General features: G+C 45.2%; 2 protein-coding genes across 2 annotated transcripts in view; one reads left to right on the top strand and one right to left on the bottom strand.

Moving 5' to 3' along the window:
- Positions 1 to 1,024, bottom strand: part of B4GALT1 (beta-1,4-galactosyltransferase 1) — a 45,700-nt gene extending 44,676 nt beyond the window's left edge. The window contains exon 1 of the mRNA XM_035140728.2: positions 644 to 1,024. Coding sequence (XP_034996619.1) covers positions 644 to 881 — 238 coding nt within the window. The 5' untranslated portion in view covers positions 882 to 1,024. The remainder of the gene's footprint in view (positions 1 to 643) is intronic.
- Positions 1,025 to 13,724: 12,700 nt separating this feature from the next.
- On the top strand, positions 13,725 to 23,504 carry LOC118075381 (cystatin-F-like). The gene is made up of 4 exons (XM_035097321.2): positions 13,725 to 13,853; positions 19,415 to 19,587; positions 20,493 to 20,615; positions 23,195 to 23,504. The coding sequence occupies exons 1-4, from the start codon at positions 13,778 to 13,780 to the stop codon at positions 23,270 to 23,272; spliced, it is 450 nt and encodes a 149-aa protein (XP_034953212.1). The 5' UTR covers positions 13,725 to 13,777; the 3' UTR covers positions 23,273 to 23,504.
- Positions 23,505 to 23,572: the final 68 nt, after the last annotated feature.

Here is a 23,572-nt window from a genome sequence, read left to right as displayed (position 1 = left end):
AGGTCCCGCTTAGCTCCGCTGGGCCCCCCTCTTCCAAATAAGAGCGCAGACAGACTTTATGGGGTAAAAGATGCCCCTCTTCACGGGATACAAAAGCTATGAGGCATTGTGTCCCTCGGCACCCACCCACCCACCGCGTTTCATGTACTATTTAGCCCGACGAAGAACTCTGGAGAACTCAAAAGCTTGCGCACTGTTTTTAGACAGTTGAGACCAAGCCAAGCAAAGGCATTGCCCAGTTTGTGTAACAAGCCATACTAGGGAAGAAACTTGCGAACCCAGCGCGCTAGCTGTTTATTATCGGGGGAAAGTTCCGCTACGTTTAATCCAAAGGAAAGAAAAATGGGATGTTTATAAAAGGGAAAGTAGAGGCGCACGAGAATCCGCGCCTGGGTTGAGAAGAGGCTTCCGAAAGAAGGACGGGCCGTCGAGGAGACAGGAACAGGAAAGGGTGGGAGAAGAAAGTGGGGGGCTGGGAGGAAGAGTCAGGGAAGCGCGTGGGGTTCAGGAGGCGAGAAGTTAAGGAGAGGGGGGGACCCGCGACAGCAGCATGGTGGGCAAAGGGCCGTCGGGGCTGGCGAAGGGGGGGGGGACACGAGGACGCAAACTGGAGAGTGAGAGGCCGGCCGAGCCCGGGACTTACCCAGATGAGGAGAAGGCTCGGGGCAAGAGGCGTCCGGCTTGGAGGCATTGGGCACCGTCGCCCCGGGGCCCCTCCGGGAGGGCGCCGGGCCGCGGGGCGCCGCCGCTTCCAGGCTCCACTGGAAACTGAGGGTGCTGCCAGCCAAGCAGTAGAAGACGACGGCCAGGAGGTGGAGGACGCAGAAGATAACGAGCAGGCGGCAAGCCTTCTGCAGCGAGGCGCCGGGCAACTCCTTCATGGTGCGCGCCGCTGGTTCAGTGCTGCTCCGAGCGCGGCGTGCGAGGGCGCAGCATCGCGGCGCGCTCGGCAGGCCGGGGAAGCGACGGCACCGCTACAAAGGCGCCCAGGCGCTCCGCAGCCGCCTGCCTGCTGTCCTGCCCGGCGCGGATGGGAGGGGAATTGTGATGTCAGGCTGGGGCTCCGCCTTTCCCCCAGGCGGAGGGGCGGTGGCTCCTGCTGGGGAGCTCCTCCTCCTGGACGTAATGTGGCGGTGGGCAACCCCCGACTTGGAGCACTTGCTTTGCCAGCCTTCCGGAGGCTGCGAGGAGGAGACCCCTCCGCCACGCTCACCCTGAAAGCAAACCCGCGTTGAACCTCCCTAAGCCGGCTGGCAGACTTTTGAGGATTTGGTGCAGTGAAGGCCTCGTTCACACAACCTGCTCTCTGTGTACACGCGCTCACCTGAATTATCTAGCGCGCCCTGGCGGCGACTTTGCGTGCGCGCCGGCAGGCAGGTCCGGCGCTAAATCCTCGCGCGCGTACGAGTTGCTGGCTGCTTGTTGTGCATAGCTGCCAAGTTCTCCCTTTTTTTAAGGGAAATTCCCTTATGCTGAATAGGCTTCCTCGCGAGAAAAGGGAAAACTTGGCAGCTATGGTTGTGACGCCCAACTGGCGGGGCTCGCGACAAGCACGTGCGAATGTGCACATTGCTCTGAACGAGATGGGTAGAATGAGGCAGTCGTGTTCTCGGCTTCAGTACTGTACTGCGAACTGCAGGGCGGCGGGCATCTTTGTGAATGTTGTCCCCGGTTAAGTAATGACCATTCAAGTTCCATGCAATCAGTAAGCCAGCACATCAGGGAGGGGACTGTGTTAAACCTTTCTCGTTGGTGTCCTAGTTTTCTACCAGGAACGACTTTAGTTTTTTAAGGGCAAGGCCCTCAGAGAGATGGCTCGCACTCACACCCAGGTGTCAGAAAGTGAGTGGGAACACCTCAAATCTGCCATTATTTCCTGCATCTCTGGTCATTACAATTTTAAGCACCGTAGATAGAATTTTCATAGCTATCCTATGACAAACTAGTTACAGGTAGGTAGCCGTGTTGGTCTGAGTCGAAACAAAATTAAAAAATTCCTTCAGTAGCACCTTAAAGACCAACTAAGTTTTTATTTTGGTATAAGCTTTTGTGTGCATGCACACTTCATCAGATCTGATGAAGTGTGCATGCACACGAAAGCTCATACCAAAATAAAAACTTAGTTGGTCTTTAAGGTGCTACTGAAGGAATTTTTTTATTCTATGACAAACTAGTGCTTTTCAGTGGAAAGGGATCCTTCTGTAATCCCTCAGTTCCTGGAAATTGCACAATATTTCTGCATGTCATTATTGAACGGGCCTTTTTCTTTTCTAAACTTGTGTTTCTTGGTAGCTTTTCATTCCCTTACATAGATACTGTACCTTGTTAGTTTTATTTGCTAATTTCTTGTACGAAAACTCCCAAGTGGCTTCTTTATTATCTCAATTCAAGGTCTCATGTTGTTGCTGTTCTCCCACCTGTCTGCCTGCCCACCTTCCCGTGAGTTCAGGCCAAAGGCTTATCTAGTCCAGCATTCTAGGCTCTGGCTGGTATTCAGAAGCAGAGGAGAGACAAAAGCTCACTTACAGCATGGTGCTGATAACAAGGTTGCAGGTTCGATCCTCTTATGGGACAACAGCATATTCCTGCACTGCAGAGGGTTGGATTAAATTATCCTCAGGGTCCCTTCCAACTCTATGATTCTATGAATTCTAAGACTTTCAAGGGAAAGTTGCAGTGTATCCCCATCCCTCTTCATCTAGTGCAAGGAGTGAAAAGCCACCTTCCAAAAAACAAAAACAAAGCGGGAAGGTAAACGGCATTTCCATGTGCTGCTCTGGTTTGCCAGAAGCGGCTTTGTCATGCTGGCCACATGACCTGGAAGCTATACGCCGGCTCCCTCGGCCAATAATGCGAGATGAGCGCGCAAACCCAGAGTCGGTCACGACTAGACCTAATGGTCAGGGGTCCCTTTACCTTTTTATAATTGAGAAGGTGCATTTGGGGACGTAACATTTTGGCCTTGCACAGGGTGCCATATTATGAAAGATGAACAAAGTCCACCCCTGGTCAGAACCAAAATCTGCCTGTGCCAGCGGATCATGGTGACACCAATGTAGCAAGGCCATTGTACCAGAGGCACAGTGTTGAAGCTCTTACGCAGTCTGTTTGACTTTCTCCTAAAATAAATTGGCAAGCAGCTCTCTCTCTCTCTTTCGCTTTCTCTCTCTCTCACACACACCCACACACCCACACCGTTCTAGGAGGAAGACGTTATGTGTCCAGGGTAACAGGAGCAAAGCATTTGGGTATATTGCAGAGAGTAGCCCCTATATTTGTTGGATCAGCAAGTTCATGTTTGAGCTTTTAAAGACCTCTTGTGTGAATATAATCCAGAGCCAGAGATTTGTTAATTTTTAACTTGTCAAGAAGTCCTAGAGCTTCATCTCTTGTCAATACTATTTTCCTAAATTCATCAGACTCCTTTAACTGAAAATGTCGGTTCAAGCCCAAGTATTTGCAGCGGTGAGTGACGCAGAGGATAAGTTCAGCTGCAACTCATTTTTCTTGGAAGACGGCTATGCAGATTTTGAGTTCTGTTCCAAATACATCTGCTTCTACAGCAGTGGGATCTGGGTTGCAGCTGAACTTTGAAAAACAAGATTATGCATGGCAATATGTTCCAACAAACAAAGACTGTGGTCTAAGCTCAGGTATTTTAATCAGTCACACCTTATTTTCTGGGGTAGTTTAGCCTCCTGAAATTAGGTGTAATTAATGCATAGGAGTTGACTGACCAGCCAGCCCAGATTATGCATATAGTTCTTTATTTCCCCGCAAAGAATGTGGGATGGGTGGGGTATTGCACCTTTGAATTACATAAAATAAAAGAAAGCTCAGTTCACCTCCTAATGACATAATGACATTTCCAGGTGACCTGTTTATTGAGAGTTCATCCTAATTTGTTTGCAGAGAGGTTTGATGATGTTGCATCCTTTCTAGTCACTTTCCTTCTTGCAAAAAAAAAAGTCTGGAGGGTTTTTGGGGTGGGGGGGAGGCAAAGTAGGTTTGTGGCACAATCTAAACTGAATCCTACTCCAGAACAGCAGCAGACTAATTAAGTGCCCCTAATTAATGATTTAAACTGACATATGGCGCAGGAACACTACACACAGGTGAGTTTCCTGAATGATTAAAAAATCATTGTAAGCAGGGATTATATTGTGCAGGCCAGGCCAGAGGAAGAATGAAGAATTTGGTGGCCAAGGACCACACAGGGACAGGGCTTGTTGAAGCAGCTTGGGCTGAAAGCTGCCTACCTCTAGTCTACTCTAGGAGTATATAAAGGGGCAGACTCGTAGGCTCAGCCACCAGGTTTTTAGCCACATTTATTGCTGGTTTGTCTCGGCAGACAATGGAGTATGCCTCCAGGGGTGAGGTCAAACTGTTGTGTTAGCAGCAGCAAAGTGACCTCTCTGGGGCGCAAGCCTGGGCAGCATGTATGGAGGTCCCAGGCTTCACTGATATGGTCCAAAGGAAAGCAAGAGCAATACGTTTGGCACCAGCTTGGCTGCTGGAGTTACTGGAAGGAGATGCACAAGGCACCACCCAACCATCTTTGGGACTCCACTCGGGATTTGTGCGTAGGGTTTACTCCTTAGCTTTTTCTTCTCCCGAAGATATCTCCAAAGGCAGTGGATGTTTAGGACCAGAGTTTTCCTTCTCCTAGTTGGGCTACCTTCCCAGGTTGACAATCCCCACCTGCCTCTCACTTCCCTCTACGGCATGTGCAGAAACCGCCTTCTTGACCATTGGACTGTTGGTCTTGCCTGCTCAATCCATCAGTGCCTGTCTTCGAATGCAGGCCAAGTCCCTAACTCATGGAGGGTTTGAGACCCATTGGCTTCCCTCACCTGGTTTAGATGGCCACAAACTAAAACAGCGCCCTCAAGTGGGGGGGATTAACAGGGATACCCCTGTTTAAACATAACACCTGTAAAACAGGGGGACTCTGAGTCTCAGGGGGATCTGAAGGGGGACTATTACCCTCCATTTCACAGACTAACACACAGCAACGTGTGCAGGGCCAGCTAGTAGATAATAAAAACAAGCAGGTATAAAAGCAAACACGAAACTTCTGCTACGTAATCCAACAAGGAATACAAATCTTGTAAAGTTCCCAAGTAATGTATATCAGTCTGTATTGTCTTGTTCCTTCTTATACCAATAAAGAATGATACCATAGTCATTTCCAAACCAGATAAAAAAGACATCATCTTTTAGCAGTATAAAATACAACTTTAAGCTCACATCTCATCCATGCAACCCAGCGGAATATAAGGCAGCCTTTGCCCAGCCAGCTGGCCTGCAAATGTTCTGGGCCACAGCTCTCATCTGTCCCAGCAAGCACAGCTGGGCTGGCCACCAGGTTAGCAGATGGCTGGCAGAAGTAATCCATGAAGTGTGAGTGTGTACCTAACTCCAAAGACTGTGCAGACAAAGGCTAGCAGCGCTTCCCAAACTGATTATATATGTGTCCATTGCAATGACACAGTACAATCATCTTTGTACACAATCTGACAGGTTCAATCACTAAAGAATTGTCTCTTAAGCAGAGTCTGTATTATCTTGATTCTAATGAATCACAATCTCTGTTTTGTCCCTGTTTTGCCTTTGGGGAATATCTCTTTATAAAATTGTCGTTGGTGTGTGCACGCACACTCACACACAACACAGTTATCCAGATTGTGTTCTCTTTCTCGTGGCCTCTAGAAATTAAATCTCTGAGTGGGGGCTATTGGAGTGTTCAGTAATAAAGGCAAAAGGGACCCAGTTGTGACCGACTGGGGTTGCGGTGCTCATCTCGCTCTATTGGCCAAGGGAGCCGGCGCTGAACCAGAGCAGCGCACGGAAACACTGTTTGCCTTCCCATCGGAGCGGTACCTATTTATCTACTTGCACTTTGTGCTTTCGAACTGCTAGGTTGGCAGGAGCAGGAACCGAGCAATGGGAGCTCATCCCATCGTGAGGATTCGAACCACCGACCTTCTGATCGGCAACCCCTAGGCTCTGTGGTTTAACCCACAGCACCGCCCGCATCCCTGTGTTCAGTATTAGATGCTACCTATTTCACCACAAATGAATACAGTAGGCAAGAGACCATTCAGGAACATAGCATGTATGTGTGAGTGTAATTATTATTATTATTATTATTATTGCTGCTGTTGTTACTGTTGTTGGTATTATTAAATTTGTATATCTTCGGGGAGGTTCACAGCATAAAAAATACAAAATAAAAACACAAAATATATAATAAGAACAAGAACAAAACAAACCCACACCTCCCTCCCATGTGGGGTTTCTCACAGGTGGTGTGAGAATAAGGTTTTACAAATGCATAAAAACACCCCTACACTCATCTGTGAAATGTTGAGAGATGGACAAAGCATCATGGGAGCATTTTATTTTTTTTAATCTTCCTGAGGCAACTAGTGGGAGAACATGGCGGCCCAGATGCAAAGTGATCTGTAAATGGAATTGCAAGTGAAGTGTGAACTCTGAGAGCAATGGTGTGAGGTGCTAATAGAAAGCAAAAAAAAAAGCCCCGGAAGGAAATTTCAACTCCTAGGCAACAGCAGTTTAGTATAAGGAAGAGATGCTAAATAATAAAATGCAAATCAATTTTGAGGCCACTTCCTCCTTTGCCCTGTGCTTCAAGTCTGAGGCAGACACATTATATTCTTACAAAAGAATTGCCATCATATATGATTTGCTTTGTGGGTGTGTGGTGTGTCCCGTCCCCCCCCCCGCAATCAAGTGGTAATAAATGTTATGAAATAAATGTGTAATGTAAGTGATCTCTGAGTTCCAGCCCTTATGTAGCTAGAAAGGAAGCCTCCCGTGCAGAAGAGGACAATATCAGCAGGCTTGGGGTGAACTCCAGGATTTGGAGAAGTACAACAATTATTCAGGGGGAAAACCCTAAGGGGAAGGCCATTACTCTCCAAACTGCCCAGGGAGGGAAAAATATGGCCTCCTGGATCTTGACAGCAGCACCCCACACTGCAACATTTTGTTACAGGCCCCACTAAAAGGTAAAGGGACCCCTGACCATTAGGTCCAGTCGTGACCGACTCTGGGGTTGTGCGCTCATCTCGCATTATTGGCCGAGGGAGCCGGCGTATAGCTTCCAGGTCATGTGGCCAGCATGACTAAGCCGCTTCTGGCAAACCAGAGAAGCACACGGAAACGCCGTTTACCTTCTCGCTGTAGCGGTACCTATTTTTATTATTATTATTAAAATAACTTTATTTGATTCATTCAAACTGTACATCAATTTCAAATTAAACAGCTTCAACAAAAAATAAAATAAAATACATTTATAACTTGTGTTACAAATGTCTTATTCATAGAATCAACCCTATCTTCCCTCCTCCCCATCCCCGCCCTGAACCCTCCCTTCCCTCCCCGACGACTGTAGTGGTACCTATTTATCTACTTGCACTTTGACGTGCTTTCGAACTGCTAGGTTGGCAGGAGCTAGGACCGAGCAACGGGAGCTCACCCCGTCGCAGGGATTCGAACCACCGACCTTCTACACACATGAGCAGCCCAAGAAACACCTACAGACTTATCAAATGTTGATGCCACCTGAGCCTATAAGAGAAAGGTCTCAGTCTGCAATTCTGCACTTACTTGACTGAGAGAAAATCACATTGAGCCTAGTGGTTCTTGCTTCCGTAAAGCTTATGGTACCACAGCATAATGTAAAATCATTGATACAAGCTAATGTTTCCATGACACTTGTATAATATGTTTTCAGAATTACAAAGCCACATAAACCACCTTCATTTATTTCGAAGGATAATAGATTGCTAGCTTCAGACCCACAGCAGAGGTCATGTGGTTAAGAGTTTAATAGAAATAGGGGAAATGAGTATCTTGGGGTTTCTAGATTTATTTTTCAGTTGCTTCAACACTGTGATGTGCCTGATGTATGGGAGTTTTCTCAGTTTCCTGACTCACAAACTGACTGCAGTTCATCCTCGGGAGCTTCATTGTATAACTGATATACACAATATACTGTACTTTAAAGCATATTTCCCCCCTCAAAAACCCTGGGAACTGTAGTTTACCCTCAACGAGTTACAATTCCCACAAACCCTTAACTAACTACAGGACCCATAGTTATCTGAGGGAAGTAATATGCTTCAAATGTGTGTTAAGGGTATAAGATGAAACCTCAGACAAGCAGAAACGGTCACAGAAAGATTCTACTCCACAGCTTCAAGAACAAACTTTTTTTTTTTAAGCTAACTGGTCACTGGTCCCTTTGCAGAGCTTACCTGTTTCTGGCTGGGAGAAAAATACCCAAAGTAATTCATCTATCTCTCTCGAGTTTTGTAGCCATAAATAACCTCAGGAGCTGACGGAGACATTTGCAAGTGTACCTTAATTGGTTATAAAAGCAATTAGGTCCACCTGCTCCTAGTGGACCTGCAACTCAGGGATCACTGCTGTTTTCTCATCATTCCTGAAGTTGTCACCTTGTTTCCTGGACACACGACTTTGCTTTTAACAGCAATATTTACTGTATCTCCAGGTAGCTGGAAGGTACAACAGCTGAACTTCTGCCTGTCAAACCACTGTTTATGGAACAAAAGTCCCGATAGGAAAAAAAACTGGCAGCACTAAGAGCAACTTCTAAGCAGTGCCAATGGCAGGCTATTTTGCACCCTAGGTAAGGCTAACAACTTGCACCCCCCCAAAAAAAAAGCTTACTTCAATTTTCAAAAGCAGATGTATTGTCAAAAAAATAAAAAGCACAAAACTTGACACTGCTAAGTATAAATTGCAAATATAAAAAAATTCCTTCAGTAGCACCTTAAAGACCAACTAAGTTTTTATTTTGGTATGAGCTTTCGTGTGCATGCACACTTCTTCAGAAGAAGATCTGAAGAAGTGTGCATGCACACGAAAGCTCATACCAAAATAAAAACTTAGTTGGTCTTTAAGGTGCTACTGAAGGAATTTTTTTATTTTACTTCGACCCAGACCAACACGGCTACCTGCCTGTAACCATTGCAAATATAAGTAATACAAGAATCTTTCTTTATCTTTGTTTAACACATCTAATTTGAGGACATCCTGGCACAACCAAATTCACACAGAGAGACATGCAGGAAGGGGATAGAAAACCGAGGAAGATCTGGTTGTTTGTGGGAAGACTTCCTGGGGCTGTGTGTGTGAGAGAGAGGAATAGACCCACAGGTCTTGGGAGGGGCCAGACCTGGTGATTAAGGCTTTGGTATTTTATAGTGCCTCAAACTCCACCCTGGGAGCCAGCAAGGCAGCGGCACTGGTGGAGAAAGGGGTGGGTGGTAGGTGCAGAACGCCCCGGGTGTTATCCCTTGGGTGTGTGTGACATCACCGCCCCATTCCTCCTGGGACGCTCGTCGTGGGCGGCACCCCTCTGAAACGCTCGCTGCACCCCCCTGAGACACTCACTAACCACACTCCCGAGTGCACAGCATGTGCGCCACTCCGAATGCCGGAGCAGCTAGCTCCGCCTCTGGACACTGGACATCAAGAGAGAAGGATCCTTAGAGCAGGCACCCCCAAACTGCAGCCCTTCAGATGTTTTGGCCTACAACTCCCATGATCCCTAGCTAACAGGACCAGTGGTTGGGGAAGATGGGAATTGTAGTCCAAAACATCTGGAGGGCCGAAGTTTGGGGATGCCTGCCTTAGAGCAACAGAAACATGAGGCACATTACCCAGGAGTTCTTACTGGCTATTATGAGTGGGGCTAGTGGGAGTCCAACAACATCTGGAGAGCTGCAGGTTCCCTAGCTCTGCTATAACTGGTGGGGGAGACAGCATTGGTGGTAAATCCAGACATGTATTCATGCTTCATGTGCAGGCAGGCTTTTCACAGCATCCACACAGCGTTGCTGGAATCAAAATGCCAGCCACTATTCTTCCCCCACCCCCAGCCATTTAAACCAGATTTACATTTTGGGTGGGAAATCCGAAAAGTTACCGAAAAAAGTGTCACCTGCCAATGATCAGTTTGCAATATTCAGCCCCCATCTGGAAGAACCCCGAGATTGAGAGGTGGCAGAACCAGCTGCATGCTCAGTGTTAACATGCTCATAATTAAGAAAGCGCAGTCTGTACATATTGGCATTAGGATGTGGTTTAGCCATGTGGCTGTGAGAAAGTGTTTGCTTAGGAAGTGGCAACTACGTATTCAATTAGAAAGGTGGGGCTGCAAAGGATTCCAGAGAAGTAAGATGATATGATCTTCTGTTAGCCGAGGATTAGTCACAACTATTCATGCATTTAGTTCATTTCCTATGCTGTTATTTAGCTTAGGGGTTTTCCACACTGTTTCTTTCCCCTGGTGCTAAAACCCGCTTTTCAGCAATAATGCATAATCATAATCATCATCATCATCATCATAAACCAATTACAGTAGAAGGTAAAGTAGCAAGTTTTTAGAAATGTTTTTAATGTTTTTCAAATTTATACACTTCATTAAGTTTACAACAATTTTAACATTTCAGAGTTTGACTTCCTTCCCCCTCTTTCTGCAGTTCCTTAAATTAATTTTTTAAAAAATATCTTCTGCATATCCAAATTCACTTAATTTGCTCAATTAATTATCTGCTTTAAATCTAGGTAAAGGTAAAGGACCCCTGGACGGTTAAATCCAATCAAAGGCGACTATGGGGTTGCAGCACTCTTCTCGCTTTCAGGCTGAGAGAGCCAGCGTTTGTCAACAGACAGCTTTCCAGATCATGTGGCCAGCACGAGTGAACTGCTTCCGGCGCAACAGAACACCATGACGGAAACCAGAGAGCACGGAAACAGTGTTTACCTTCCCGTCACAGCTGTACCTATTTATCCACTTGCACTGGCGTGCTTTCGAACTGCTAGGTTGGCAGGAGCTGGGACAGAGCAACGGGAGCTCACCCTCTCACGGGGATTCAAACCGCCAACCTTCTGATCAGCAAGCCCAAGAGGTTCAGTAGTTTAGACCACAGCGCCAAGCATCCCACTTTAAATATATACTCTTATGACAGGTTATTACAGTAATCCTGCCAATGTTTTGATCTGTTTGCAATTTATCTGTAAATATTCAATAAACCATTTCCATTCTTTTATAAAAAGTTTGTTATCTTGATTTCTTATTCTTCTGGTGAGTTTTGCCATTCCTGCATATTCCATAAGTTTTTGTATCCATTCTTCCTTTGCTGGGACTTCTGCTTCTTTCCACTTTGGGGCAAGTAGCATTCTTGCTGCTATAGTCCCTATATAATTCCAAAAAGAAAACTTCTGGGGTTCCCCCCCCAAGGTTATTTTAAACAAAATTTTCAATTCATTATATATCATTTCCCAGTAATCTTTAACCTTACTACATATGCAAGGTAGCAAGTGGTGCAGGCAGGCAGGAACACATTTACCTGAGAGGAAGTCCCTTTGGCTTGCTTCTGAGTAGGCCAAGTTGTTGGCTGTGTTAGTCAGTAAGGACCACAGGGCGGATTTTCCTTTAACTGGGAAACACTGGCCTGTGAGCGCTCCAGTTGGAGAGCAGCCTTTACCAAAGGTGTCATGGGCTTTGAAGAAACTCGATCTCAGGACGCAAGGGAGAAACGTGCTAAGAGGAAGGCACACTTGGCAAATCCACACTGTGATCAACTCCCGTCTGGAAACCAATGTCCCCACTGTGGAAGGACATGTGGATCCAGAATTGGCCTCCACAGTCACTTACGGACCCATTGTTAAAACCGTGTTTATGGAAGACAATCGTACTCGGCTACGAGTGATCGCCAAAGAAGAAGAAGTTGTAAGGGAATGACAGACCCACCAGAAAAGTCACATAATGTGCTATTCTCCCTTCTGAGACCGGTTGTCACAATCTGGCAAAACTAGAAAAAAACTTTACCACTAGAAAGCAACTGACGCAGATCCACTGCTTCCCCAGAAGTGCATCTTACTCCTCCTCTAGAGCAGCAATGCACTAAGGGCATACCACCTGCATGGGTTATAGAGCTGATAGAAGGATTGATGATCCCTGAATCTTATTGTTAGCTAGACATGGAAATGAAGTTTGGTCCAAATAGTAGCAATCTAACAATGGCCCCAAAGTATAGGGAAGAGGGAAGCAAGTAAAGCCCAGGTGTTTTCCTGGAAAGAGGGAGTGGGTTTTATGAAGGGTCCACATGGGCAAGTTTTTTTAAAAAAATGAGCAACACAACTATTGATCTGAAATATAATGGAATGCAAGAACAGCAAACAACTCCCATAGGTATGGAACCACAGAGGGCCACAACACAGAAAACAGATTGGGAAAATGTGGCTTTTGGGGAGCGGTGCAGAAGAGTCCATAGCAAGAACTTTGATTCAAGGATAGTCCTGAATCAAGTTTCTTAGAAAGGGTAATAGTGCCCCCTAGTGAATTGTGCTTGCCTCAACTGAGCAAATGTCTGTCTGTAATGTTTTGGTTCACTTGTCCTGTAGGAGAGCCAGTATGGCTTCAGAAAAATTGCCTGCGTAGAGGAGAGATAAAAGTGTAATAATAAGATAGATCATGGGAGTCACTCCACTCTTTTAAAATCAGCAGGAGAGCCTCTAGTAATATATGCATTTTCATGCACAATTCACCATATTATTTGCATTTTTGGTACACATTACTTGGCTGGAGAATTTGGGGGAAAATGTGCACAGTAAAAGAAATTCACACACAAATACTGAAAAAATTTTCAAGATGACTTTTTTGGAGAGAGAAAAAAACAATTTGCAAACTGATGTGGAAATGTGGAGAACTTAAGAATAAGAAAATGAGAAACTGAGAGAAACAGAAATTGACAGATTTGCCCACCGCTAGTAGTGGTCTTATAGGAAAATTTGCAATTGCTGAGTGGCATGCAATTATAATTCATGCTCAAAGCATGCGTGGCTACAATGCACCTATGCCTTTTCTGTATGTGTGCATAATCGTTTCTTGGTGAGTGTCAAATTCCATGGCTTTTAGAAATCTACGCAGAGTGGGAGGAGCTCCTCGGGGATTTTGAGGAAAGAGGGATCTTGGGAGAGTTGATAACTCATAATCCCTTCGTATCTCCTGTGGCTACAGTGAGGAACCTAGACAGAAGACTTCTCTGTTTCCAAACTGCTTTAATAATTTTGTGCATTTGGGACACAAATATTTCACATCCATGTTGACTCCAGTAAGGTCTGTGTTATGAATGCCATATTGGATATTTCTGGCTTCCCGCCCTTATCGCAACACCACATGACTAGAACCATGTTCTAGAACTATTTCCTTTGTTCTAGAAGCATTGGTGAATACCCGGAGCTGTGGAGTTTGCAGGGATGGTTGTCTCTCAGGGGGAGAGAGAAATGGGTATACTTGATCAGGGTCTGAGCTACACCCTTTTCTATTACCTAACATAGCACAACTTTTTGCATGACTTGAATGATTGAACCTCCCCATGTTCTTTCTGAACTGCCTCTTACTTCTTCTACCTGCCCATTTTGGATCTGGCTTCCCCTTTTAAAAACAAACAAACAAACAAACAACCCTGTTATGCACCAAGTGCTAACATCACCCAGAGTTCTTCAAAAAGAAACTTGCTAATAGATTTTGCAAGGGCCAATGAACAGGACAGGAGATAGCGATCTTGGCTTTTTTTATACAGTATGCTCTTCTTGGCCAATGAGAGCTCCTGAAGAAGCCATGGAAACCCCACTTCCTCTGCTAGGTGCAAAAAAGCAAGTGCTCGAGTCAAGCAGCCCTCGTTTCTTTGCTGATTACCATAGGAAAGTAGAAATGGTGTCCATTGGGTGGAGGAAAATGACTCTACTTTGCTGTCTTCTTCTCTGTGATGTGGCCAGGACTTCAGCTGGTAAGATCAGAAAATAGCTTTAGTATTCTCCCATGGCGTTTGCATGTGTGTGTACAATATTTAAAATGCTGTACATGGGTTTCCCTCCAATAATCACGGGAACTGTAGTTTCTTGAGGGTGCTGGGAATTGCATCTCTGTGGTGGATAAGCTACAGTTCCCATGATTCTTTGGGGGAAGCCATGCACTTTAAATGTATGTTGTGTACGCAATTATTATCAGTTGAGACCACTACAGTCATACCTCAGTTTAAGTACGCCTCGGTTTGAATATTTTCAGTTTAAGTACTCCGCGGACCTGTCTGGAAAGGATTGATCCACTTTCCATTACTTTCAATGGGAAAGTTTGCTTCATGTTAAGGACGCTTCAGGTTAAGTACGGACTTCCGGAACCAGTTGTGTTTGTAAACCGAGGTACCACTGTACTTTTTATTTAAGTCTAAAAAACAGGGTTAAGTTTAAGAAACAGGGTTGCACTGGGTAGAGAGTGTGTGCAATTGAATCAAGGACACCCTTGTGAAGGAGAAGCTGTTGCAAAGTTTCCTAGTAGCAGGTAGGTCAATTTGAGAATTTCCAGTGTTTTATTTGAAAATGGGATTAGAGATGCCACCTGTTGCTCCTTTGCAAACTCTCTGAGACAGAGGTTCAGCACAGGGAACTCCCTCCCTTCCCATGACATCTCCATGCATGGAAAACTTCTCTTGCTAAATAGCTGGATGCCAGGCTGTGTTTAAAGGTTCAGGATCATGGCTGAAAACTTAATGCTAAGTGGGAGGGGGGGTATTGGTTTGTTTTTGTTTTTATTGTGCATTTTGTGTTCTCTATTTTTTCATTTTTATGTTGTGAACTGCCCTGTGATCTTTGGACGAAGGGCATTATACTACTACTAATAATAATAATAACAATAATGGTGGTGATGGTGATGTTGAGGTTCTCTCTTTATTCAGACATGAATGCACAGAAAAAGTAGAGTCTCACAAAGTGCCTGCTGTTAGATAAACCGAAATCTCTCTTTTTCCATTGTGGTTTATAGTCTGAGTGGTGAAGAAGCTACCGGTAAGGGTGTTTTCCCTGTTCACAATATTTGATTAACACAGGGTGTGTGTGGTGGTGTTTTAGGCATTTCTCAAGGCTATTTAAAATGAATATGCAGCTGTTTTCAACATTTCTGGAAGGAGCGGCACTGATGTAAATGGAGCTGTCTTTTTAATACTAGCAGTGGGATGCCAACCAAAGGGTGGGAATATTTGAGAATTTGCTCAGCTTGGCATTCAGAGTGAAAAAGAAAAGGCGGACAGAAAGAGACTGATATAGGCAAAAATCTGCCTTTATTCCCTTATTGGGTTCTCCATCGGTTGGAGAATATAACAGAGGCCAACCAGAGAAGTTTGAGAAGCAAAGTCTTTATTTTCGCTGTTGCAACAGGGTCCTTCCTCTCACGCAGGAGAACAAGGAAGGGACCCCAAGCAAAGGTGTCTTGCCCTTAAAAAGAAATTTGAAATTGGTTTCAGCCCACCCCCCAGAAGCATCATCCATATGTCACAGAAGGGGTGTAGCCCAAGACCCCCCTCCCTAGATTCATCATAGGTACATCATGAAAGGGGAGGTCTGGTGGCAGTAATCTGAGCAGTCTGGACCCTGCCCCCTGCCCCCAAAACCTAATCAACAAAAAAGAGAGATATTTACATTTCCCTGTTTCCCAGCCAAGTTAATCACACCCTTTTGTCTGGCACTCAGGTATCAGGATGCCAGGGATTATCACTTTAATTCCTGAGACAATGAGAAGGTTCCCCCCACCCCCCTTCTTCCTTGCAGAGGAACACCTGGTCAGAGAGAGAGAGTCAAAATGGTGTCAGTCAGGCCTGTCTTCCTGTGCTGCTTCAGACATGTTTCTGTACATTCATGTACATGTTTTATGAACAATATATATATATATATATATATATATATATATATATATATATATATATATATATGTGACCTCAAAATTCTTATAACAAGACCATGGAAGAAGATGGACCTACTGACTGCTGCTATCACAGTGGCCACTGTGAATGAAGACATCATTCATATGCCACCCTCAGTTCCCCATAGGCATCCAGTTGGCTTCAGTATGTTGTGAATGTGTGTGAAATTTCAAACCACTTCTTCTCTCACTCTTTACAATGTGCGTGTAGCCTTAGTGGAGCCACACCTACATTCTGCTGGGAATGTGTGTGAAATTCGGAACCACTTCCTCTATTACTCTTCCTCCATTTCATTTATGTCTATCCCTAACAGAGCTATCAACACGTTCTGAAGTGCGGTAGGTTATTTATTTCATTCCATTTATGAAATGCTTTCTAAAAGCAAATCTCAGATCAGCGCAACAATAAAAGCATCAAGAATTTTAAAAAAATTCAAGTCCAATGCACATACAGACTGGGATAAACGTCTCCATTTAAAAGTGATTTGGACACACATTCACAGCGTGCAACATTCAGACACACTTGCTGAGTGAATAGCACAACGTAAGAGTGTGTAGTCCCGCCCCATATACTGTGCATGCTAAGTGACCCCCCTCCTGGCATTCATGGACACACGGCAAATGTCTGGAGGGAGGGGCTTTGCACATACACCCATACATTTGAATAACCCCTCCCTACAGATATTTGCATTGTGCACACAGATGCCAAAGGAGGGGCAGTTCAGCATGAGTGGTGTCGTGTTTGAGGCTACTCAGTGTGTCCTTGCTTTTGTGTGAAGCTAGTTCGCACATGCATGTATCACCTGATTTCTCTAGCCGTGATAAATTTGTACTTGTGGTGATCACGTGGTTAATATGAATGTATGAACCGGCCTGTACTGTTCAAGGGGAGAGAAACTGCACAATTTTTACCATGCATTAATTCAGACAATTTCTTTTTTTTCATTACACAGTTGCAAAACCAGGACTTTGTGGGTTGCACGGTGTGTCCCCAAGTTACACACAGTCCTGCCAGAAACTTGACCTATTGTTTAAATGCATTGCCATTTCAAGCTTTCCTTTGGAAAAAGTTTGCAGTTTTGACACTCTCTTGTCGTGTCCTGTGAGTCAACTGCTGATTGCAGAGTAACGATAAACCACAGAGTGGGTTTTAACTGTGAGAGAAAGGAAGAAGCTGCTGGTTCCCGCCCCCCCATACGACATCAGCTTTGAAAGCTGTCAGTTTTTCAGTCTGAGTTTGCCAAAGAGCAAGCGGCAAGCTTCTTCAGTAAAGTTGGAGGCTCCAATAGGCAGCAAGTGATCTTGGTGGTGTTGGGACTACAGGTGATGACCATTTTGCACGCAGGTTGCATTGCGGACCCCCGCGAGCATCAGCAGAGAGCATGTTAGCCCACTCTGCCCCTGCTCTGCCCCCTTTCCTGGGGTCGGTGCAATGCACGCATTCAGTGTTACACATCAAAACAGCCATTGTCTGTAATTCAAATAAATGGCAAGCTAGCACCTTGGGCAAATCCACAAAGTCCTGTGTACAGTAGTTAAAAACAAAACAAGCAGCTCTGGGCCATATTTGTCTCACAAAACTATTTGCCTGGTTCCCAGGGGCTTACTCCAATTGTAATTTGTGTTGTGGTCAAATTTGCCCCCCCCCCCCGCTTTCATTCAAATGACGAATACATTTGTTTTCCAAAATAGGGAGGTGGAGGTGTGAAATTCCAAACCTGAATGCTGCAATCTATAATATCCCAGCCATGCCAATGCATATGCACTGTAAATATTGTTGCACGCCATCCCAGTCTCCAAGCAGTGTGAGATTCCAAGGGATCCAGGCCGTTACCCAGGGTTTTGTTTCCTTGGAATGAGGGACAGCAGAGACTGTGGTGTTATTAAACCACAGAGCCTAGGGCTTGCCCATCAGAAGGTCAGTGGTTCGAATCCCCGCAATGGGTTGAGCTCCCTTTGCTTGGTCCCTGCTCCTGCCAACCTAGCAGTTCAAAAGCACATCAAAGCGCAAGTAGATAAATAGGTACTGCTCCAGCGGGAAGGTAAACGGCGTTTTCGTGCGCTGCTCTGGTTCACCAGAAGCGGCTTAGTCATGCTGGCCACATGACCCGGAAGCTGTACGCCAGCTCCCTCAGCCAATAGAGTGAGATGAGCACCGCAACCCCAGAGTCGTCCGCAAGTGGACCTAATGGTCAGGGGTCCCTTTACCTTTCTTACAACCTGAGCATACGATGGAGGGGCTCACAGCATTAACACCCCTAGAAGGTATTGCTTCTTCCATAGCCACAGTCTTGGATTCCAGCGGAAATAAGGCATGTCTCTCTCTCTCTCTCTCTCTCTCTCTCTCTCTCTCTCTCTCTCTCTCTCTCTCTCTTTCTTTCTCTCTCTCTCTCTCTCTCAAGCTTCTGCCTTTAACTTATGGCTCACACATGCAACTCCACTTTGCCTTTTTTTTCTTCTGACTGACAAAAGCCACTTACCTTAATGACACATACTTACCAGTTCCATAACTACTAGGGGCTAGCCAGGTTTTTTGCTCTGGGTAAAGCCTCCAGAGGAGTCCCATTGAGGCTCTCAGCCTGTGTGAGTATGAAAAAATGTGGGTGTTTTATTCTTCTTGCCAAACTGGGTCTTTGACCTGTGTGAAATAAACCTTATTTTTGCCCCTGCTTAGGCCATAACCTCACCAGGAAGCTGGCCTGGCTATTCCAGCAATTGAATCCTTGCTAGGTCCAGGAATTAGAATGGGACTCAAGTGTACAGCCCAACACTCCCCACCCCTGTACTTGGTGAAGGGTTTTTCTTGTTATCATTTCTGACAGGAGATACTACTGAGCTGAGCTTGAGTGGGGCAAGTAGAATAATGGAATCATAGAATTGTAGTGTTAGAAGGGACTGGTGTCATCTAGTCCAACACCCTGCAATGCAGGAATCACATTTATAAATCTGCACATTCTGAAACAACATGAGAACTGAGAGGAAAGCCATCCTTTGAAATTCACACTTCTCTGAATTTCGCAAAGCAGTTTCTCCAGCCAAATAACTTTTGCAAAAATGCATGTATTGGGGTGCATGCAATGAACTTACGAGTGAAAACAATTTCAAAAATGCACTATAATTGAGGGGAAATGCTTGTAAAAATGTGTATATTGGATAAATTGCATACAAAAACATGGTTCTTTTTTAAGAAATTTGCACTAAAAGTGATGACATTTTATGAGGATGGCTTTTTAAAATTACAAATTCTGCACCAATGCAGAGAACTGAATTTAATATTGGAGAAAATGAGAAACCAGGCAGATGGGCAGGATATACATAATAAAATTTTTATTAATTATTATTAAATGGAGAAATCTGAAGCTGACAGATCTGTCCATTCCCGGTAGCCATCAGCCATTCTCCCAACTTGTGTGGCTTCTCTCTGCACAAATGACCAGACTGACATGGGGTTGCGACAGAAAAACAGTTCCTCTGCCGCACAAAACTGCCGCATCAGTTGGGCTTGAGAACTTAGCTGATACATCATAAGGTTATTTCCATGTGTCCGCCGGACAAAATTTCTAAATAATTATTTGTTTGTGAATTGTGCTTCTACAGGTAGCGAGAGGCATTCGCCTAATTCAGCTATAAAACCTGGATCTCCTATCACTGTCAAGACCAACGACCCAGGAGTTCAGAGAGCTGCTAGGTTTGGTGTTTACAGATACAACAACAGTTCAAATGACATCTTTCTATTCAAAGAATTTCGCATAAACAAAGCCATGAGGCAGGTAAGGAAACTCCGGCTGTTATGGCAACAAATTCAGCAACGAAACAAAACCTCCTTCTGTTGATCTTAACACCAGAGAAAGTTGATAGGGAACGAGGTGGTCTTTAAGGTATTTGTGGCCTGAGTTGTTAAGGCAGGCATCCCCAAACTTCGGCCCTCCAGATGTTTTGGACTACAATTCCCATCTTCCCCCACCACTGGTCCTGTTAGCTAGGGATCATGGGAGTTGTAGGCCAAAACATCTGGAGGGCCGCAGTTTGGGGATGCCTGTGTTAAGGCCTTTAATCACTAATACCACGTTTCCCCGAAAATAAGACACTGTCTTATATTTATTTTTCCTCAAGAAGACACACTATGGCTTATTTTCAAAGGGTGTCTTATTTTCCAGCCTTGCCTCTTCCTTGGCGCCCTCCAGAACTGCGCCTATCACTATGTCTTATTTTCGGGGTATGGCTTATATTGCGCAAATGCGTAGAAATCCTGCTACGGCTTATTTTATGGGTATGTCTTATTTTCAGGGAAACAGGGTATGAATATCTTGAATTAGGTGCAGAAATGAACTGGCTGCAACCAAGGCAGCTGTTTTAAGAGGTTATATATGATCCAAATGCAACCCCAACTAGTAATCTCACTGTTTCATCACCTTCTCCCAGTGTAGTCTCTGGTCAAACAGGTTTAACAGGTTTTTGTCCTTCAAAACCAATAATCAGAGATAACAGTGGGATGAATATACCAACAACAGGCACCAACATGCCTTAGCAACATGCCTCCCTCTTGGGGGGGGGGTATAAAGCCTTTGAAAAAACTATTATCTTCCCTTCCTGCTCCCCCAGTATATGAGAAGTTCTCTCTATCTCTCCAAGTTGTCCTTACTATGTGTGGTTTAGTGAAAACTGTTCTCTCTAGGTTGTGAGAGGGGTGAAATACAAAATGGATGTTGATATCTGCCGGACAGTATGCACCAAAAGGATACATCCAGAGCCCAACTTGGACAGATGTGATTTCCAGACAAAAAAGACACTGAGACAAGTAAGATGTGTTCAGATTTCTCATTGGTTTCCTAATGGACTAATGTGGAACGTTACGGGGGACTCAGCTACATTAGTAAAGAAAAAGCGTTTTAAATGCATTAGAACACCGTGACGCCAGATGGCGCTGTGGAGTTACGTCTTTCGGCAACGTGATTTCCCATTACGAGGTTTCCAACACATTTTCCTGAAATGTTTGTTTTTCATGTGTCTAGATTCAGCCAGGATCTGCTGTGCTATCCAATTGCAGAGAGGCCAACTTGAATAAAATATGGGGGGGGAGGGAGGTCCCACATAACTGAACACATGATTCGGCGCACCACATCATTTTAATGGAACTGCCCATCAAGGGGCCTGGCCCTCTCAAATATTTTATTAGGGGAGCCAAAGGGACTTTGGCCCCGAGGAGTTGATTCCTATGCGTATTGGTATCCCTTCACTGGTGACTTAGCTGTGCCCAGCTTTATCAATGTCCACGAGTCCTGAAGTGCAAACATTATAAAAAGGTAAAGGGACCCCTGACCATTAGGTCCAGTCGTGACCGACTCTGGGGTTGTGGCTCTCATCTCGCATTATTGGGCGAGGGAGCCGGCATACAGCTTCCAGGTCATGTGGCCAGCATGACAAAGCCGCTGGCCACATGACGCCGTTTACCTTCCCGCTGTAGCGGTACCTATTTATCTACTTGCACTGTGACGTGCTTTCGAACTGCTAGGTTGGCAGGAGCTGGGACCAAGCAACGGAGCTCACCCCGTCGCGGGGATTCAAACCGCCAACCTTTTGATCAGCAAGCCCTAAGCTCAGTGGTTTAACCCACAGCGCCATATAGAACTTAAATGTATGCAAAATAAGCATGGTGACCAATATAAAATGGGAAAAATCAACCCAAACTCTGAAGGGCTGCAAGCTGGGGAAGACTGGCTTGTGTCATAACCAAATTTGCTGGTTTTTAAGATGCCACAATAATTTGTTGTTTTTTTGCTGCTGCAATAAACTGACATCTACCCCTGGAAGTGATAAATTTTTCTCCAGATGTTGATGGACACCATTCCCCATTCCAGTTAGAATTCAATAAGTTAATAAGGGAAGCCAGGTGTGAAAAACCACATTGTAGATTTCAAATTCTCTCTTCAGGAAACACTTTTCACATTGACTGGTCTGCTGCAGAACTCTCACACATGGCAGAGAGAGCCAGAGAACATGCTCATGCAGCACACAAGCCAGGCCGGTTGGATGTTTCATTGCATAAATATATAGCATGCAAAATTCATGTTGGGGAGACAGCTGCAATTCTTACCTCTCCAAGATCCTGATGGTTCAAATTTTGTTACATGTTGGGAGCCTTAATGTCTGAGAGCCTTGACATTACCTTCTACCTTCAAATCTGGGAGCTTTAAAAAAAATTACAGTGGTACCTCGGATTTCGAACGGAATCCATTCTGGAAGTATGTTCAACTTCCAAAACATTCAGAAGCCAAGGCGCAGCTTCTGATTGGCTGCAGAAAGCTCCTGCAGCCAATCGGAAGCCGCATAAGCCACGTTGGACGTTTGGGTTCCAAATAATGTTCGCAAACCGGAATACTCACTTCCGGGTTTGGGGCCCAAAACGTTCAACTCGCAAGGCATTCACGAACCAAGGTACGACTGTACCTTTCACAGAATACCTTAGGTAATGTAAGAAGCACTGGGCAATGTGAGAGGAACCTACACTATGGCTCCTTCCCAGTGCTATGTTCCCTAGAAAAAGAGGTGCCAGAACTCTCTGGTTCTTTTATAATGGCAATGGTGCCCACCTGAGAGGTGCCAGAACTGAGTTCCAGCACGTTCTTGCTTTTAAAAGCCCTGCTCTATCCTATTTCTGTGTTAGTTATGTTGCGCCCAGGCTTGATATCAGCACTAGGCACCTTCTGGCACCTGCCCATAGCCTCTACCCCCACCCACCAATCAGTGAGCGGCTACAAATGGCCATGATGAATTTCCCACAATTCTCTGGGGTGACTCTGTAGGAGAAAGGTCTACAAGGGCACTGTGGAAAATCTGAAATGGTTGCTGCTGCCTCGTAAATCGGGGGCAGGCCCTACTGGTGTAGGGGAACGAAGCCACAGAAGGCACTTTGTCAAGGAAGTCTGGCCTTTGCTGCTCCCGTGTGGCCTGGGACTTCTCCGTGTGCAACATGAGAAGTTGTGCAGCAGTGGCAACATCGTAACATGAGAGCAGCGAGTGACTCTTCCCTTGCTGATGCAGAATCTTTCCACACGTAATATATGGAGGTTATCAGATAGTGAAAGCACTGCAAGAAAGGCTGCCGTTTCCTAAGCCAGGGCATTGCAAGAGGCTTCTGTCCTTTATCACGTTGGGCATGAGGCCCAGAGTAAGGAGTTGCGCATGAATGTTGCAGGAGCTGTGGCCACATCTCCTTGCCTTGGGGTTGTCAAAGAGGAAGGTGGAATAACTGTGAGTTCCTTTTTGAAATACCTGGTCAGGATATTGAACAAGCCATTGGATAATGACATGGGACAGCTTTATAGATTTCGACATTGGGCTGATTTTGATATTCATCTTTCTCCTTTCCCTTCTCAGACATTCAGATGCCATTTTGAAGTTTGGATCACCCCCTGGCTGCATCAAGTCGAAGTCCCGGTCTCCCTCTGCCAATAACCTCCCCCTAATACAGGCAATGGACTCTGTTTTTGTATATGTTGTTCTGTGACAAAATCGTCAGTAAAGATGCTGGTCTGTAAAAAAAAAATTGTATGTGGTTTTATTGGGTTGTCGCTAATTAATTCTGCATCCTAGAGGTGAAGTTGGACAAATGATGGGGTGGGGGAGAAGCTGCAAAATGGGTGGCATAACTGGAAGAATTAGGTTCAGTGCAGCTAAAAGCAAATACGGTACACCAAACAGGGCAGGGGTCAAGCAAAGGAATAAATAGGCAGCACACCAAGGAGATATAAGCAA

The sequence above is a fragment of the Zootoca vivipara genome, chromosome 16 (assembly GCF_963506605.1).
Source record: "Zootoca vivipara chromosome 16, rZooViv1.1, whole genome shotgun sequence".
Lineage (NCBI taxonomy): Eukaryota > Metazoa > Chordata > Lepidosauria > Squamata > Lacertidae > Zootoca > Zootoca vivipara.
Note: the sequence above shows the minus strand (reverse complement) of the source record. Positions and strands in the feature narration are given on the sequence as shown.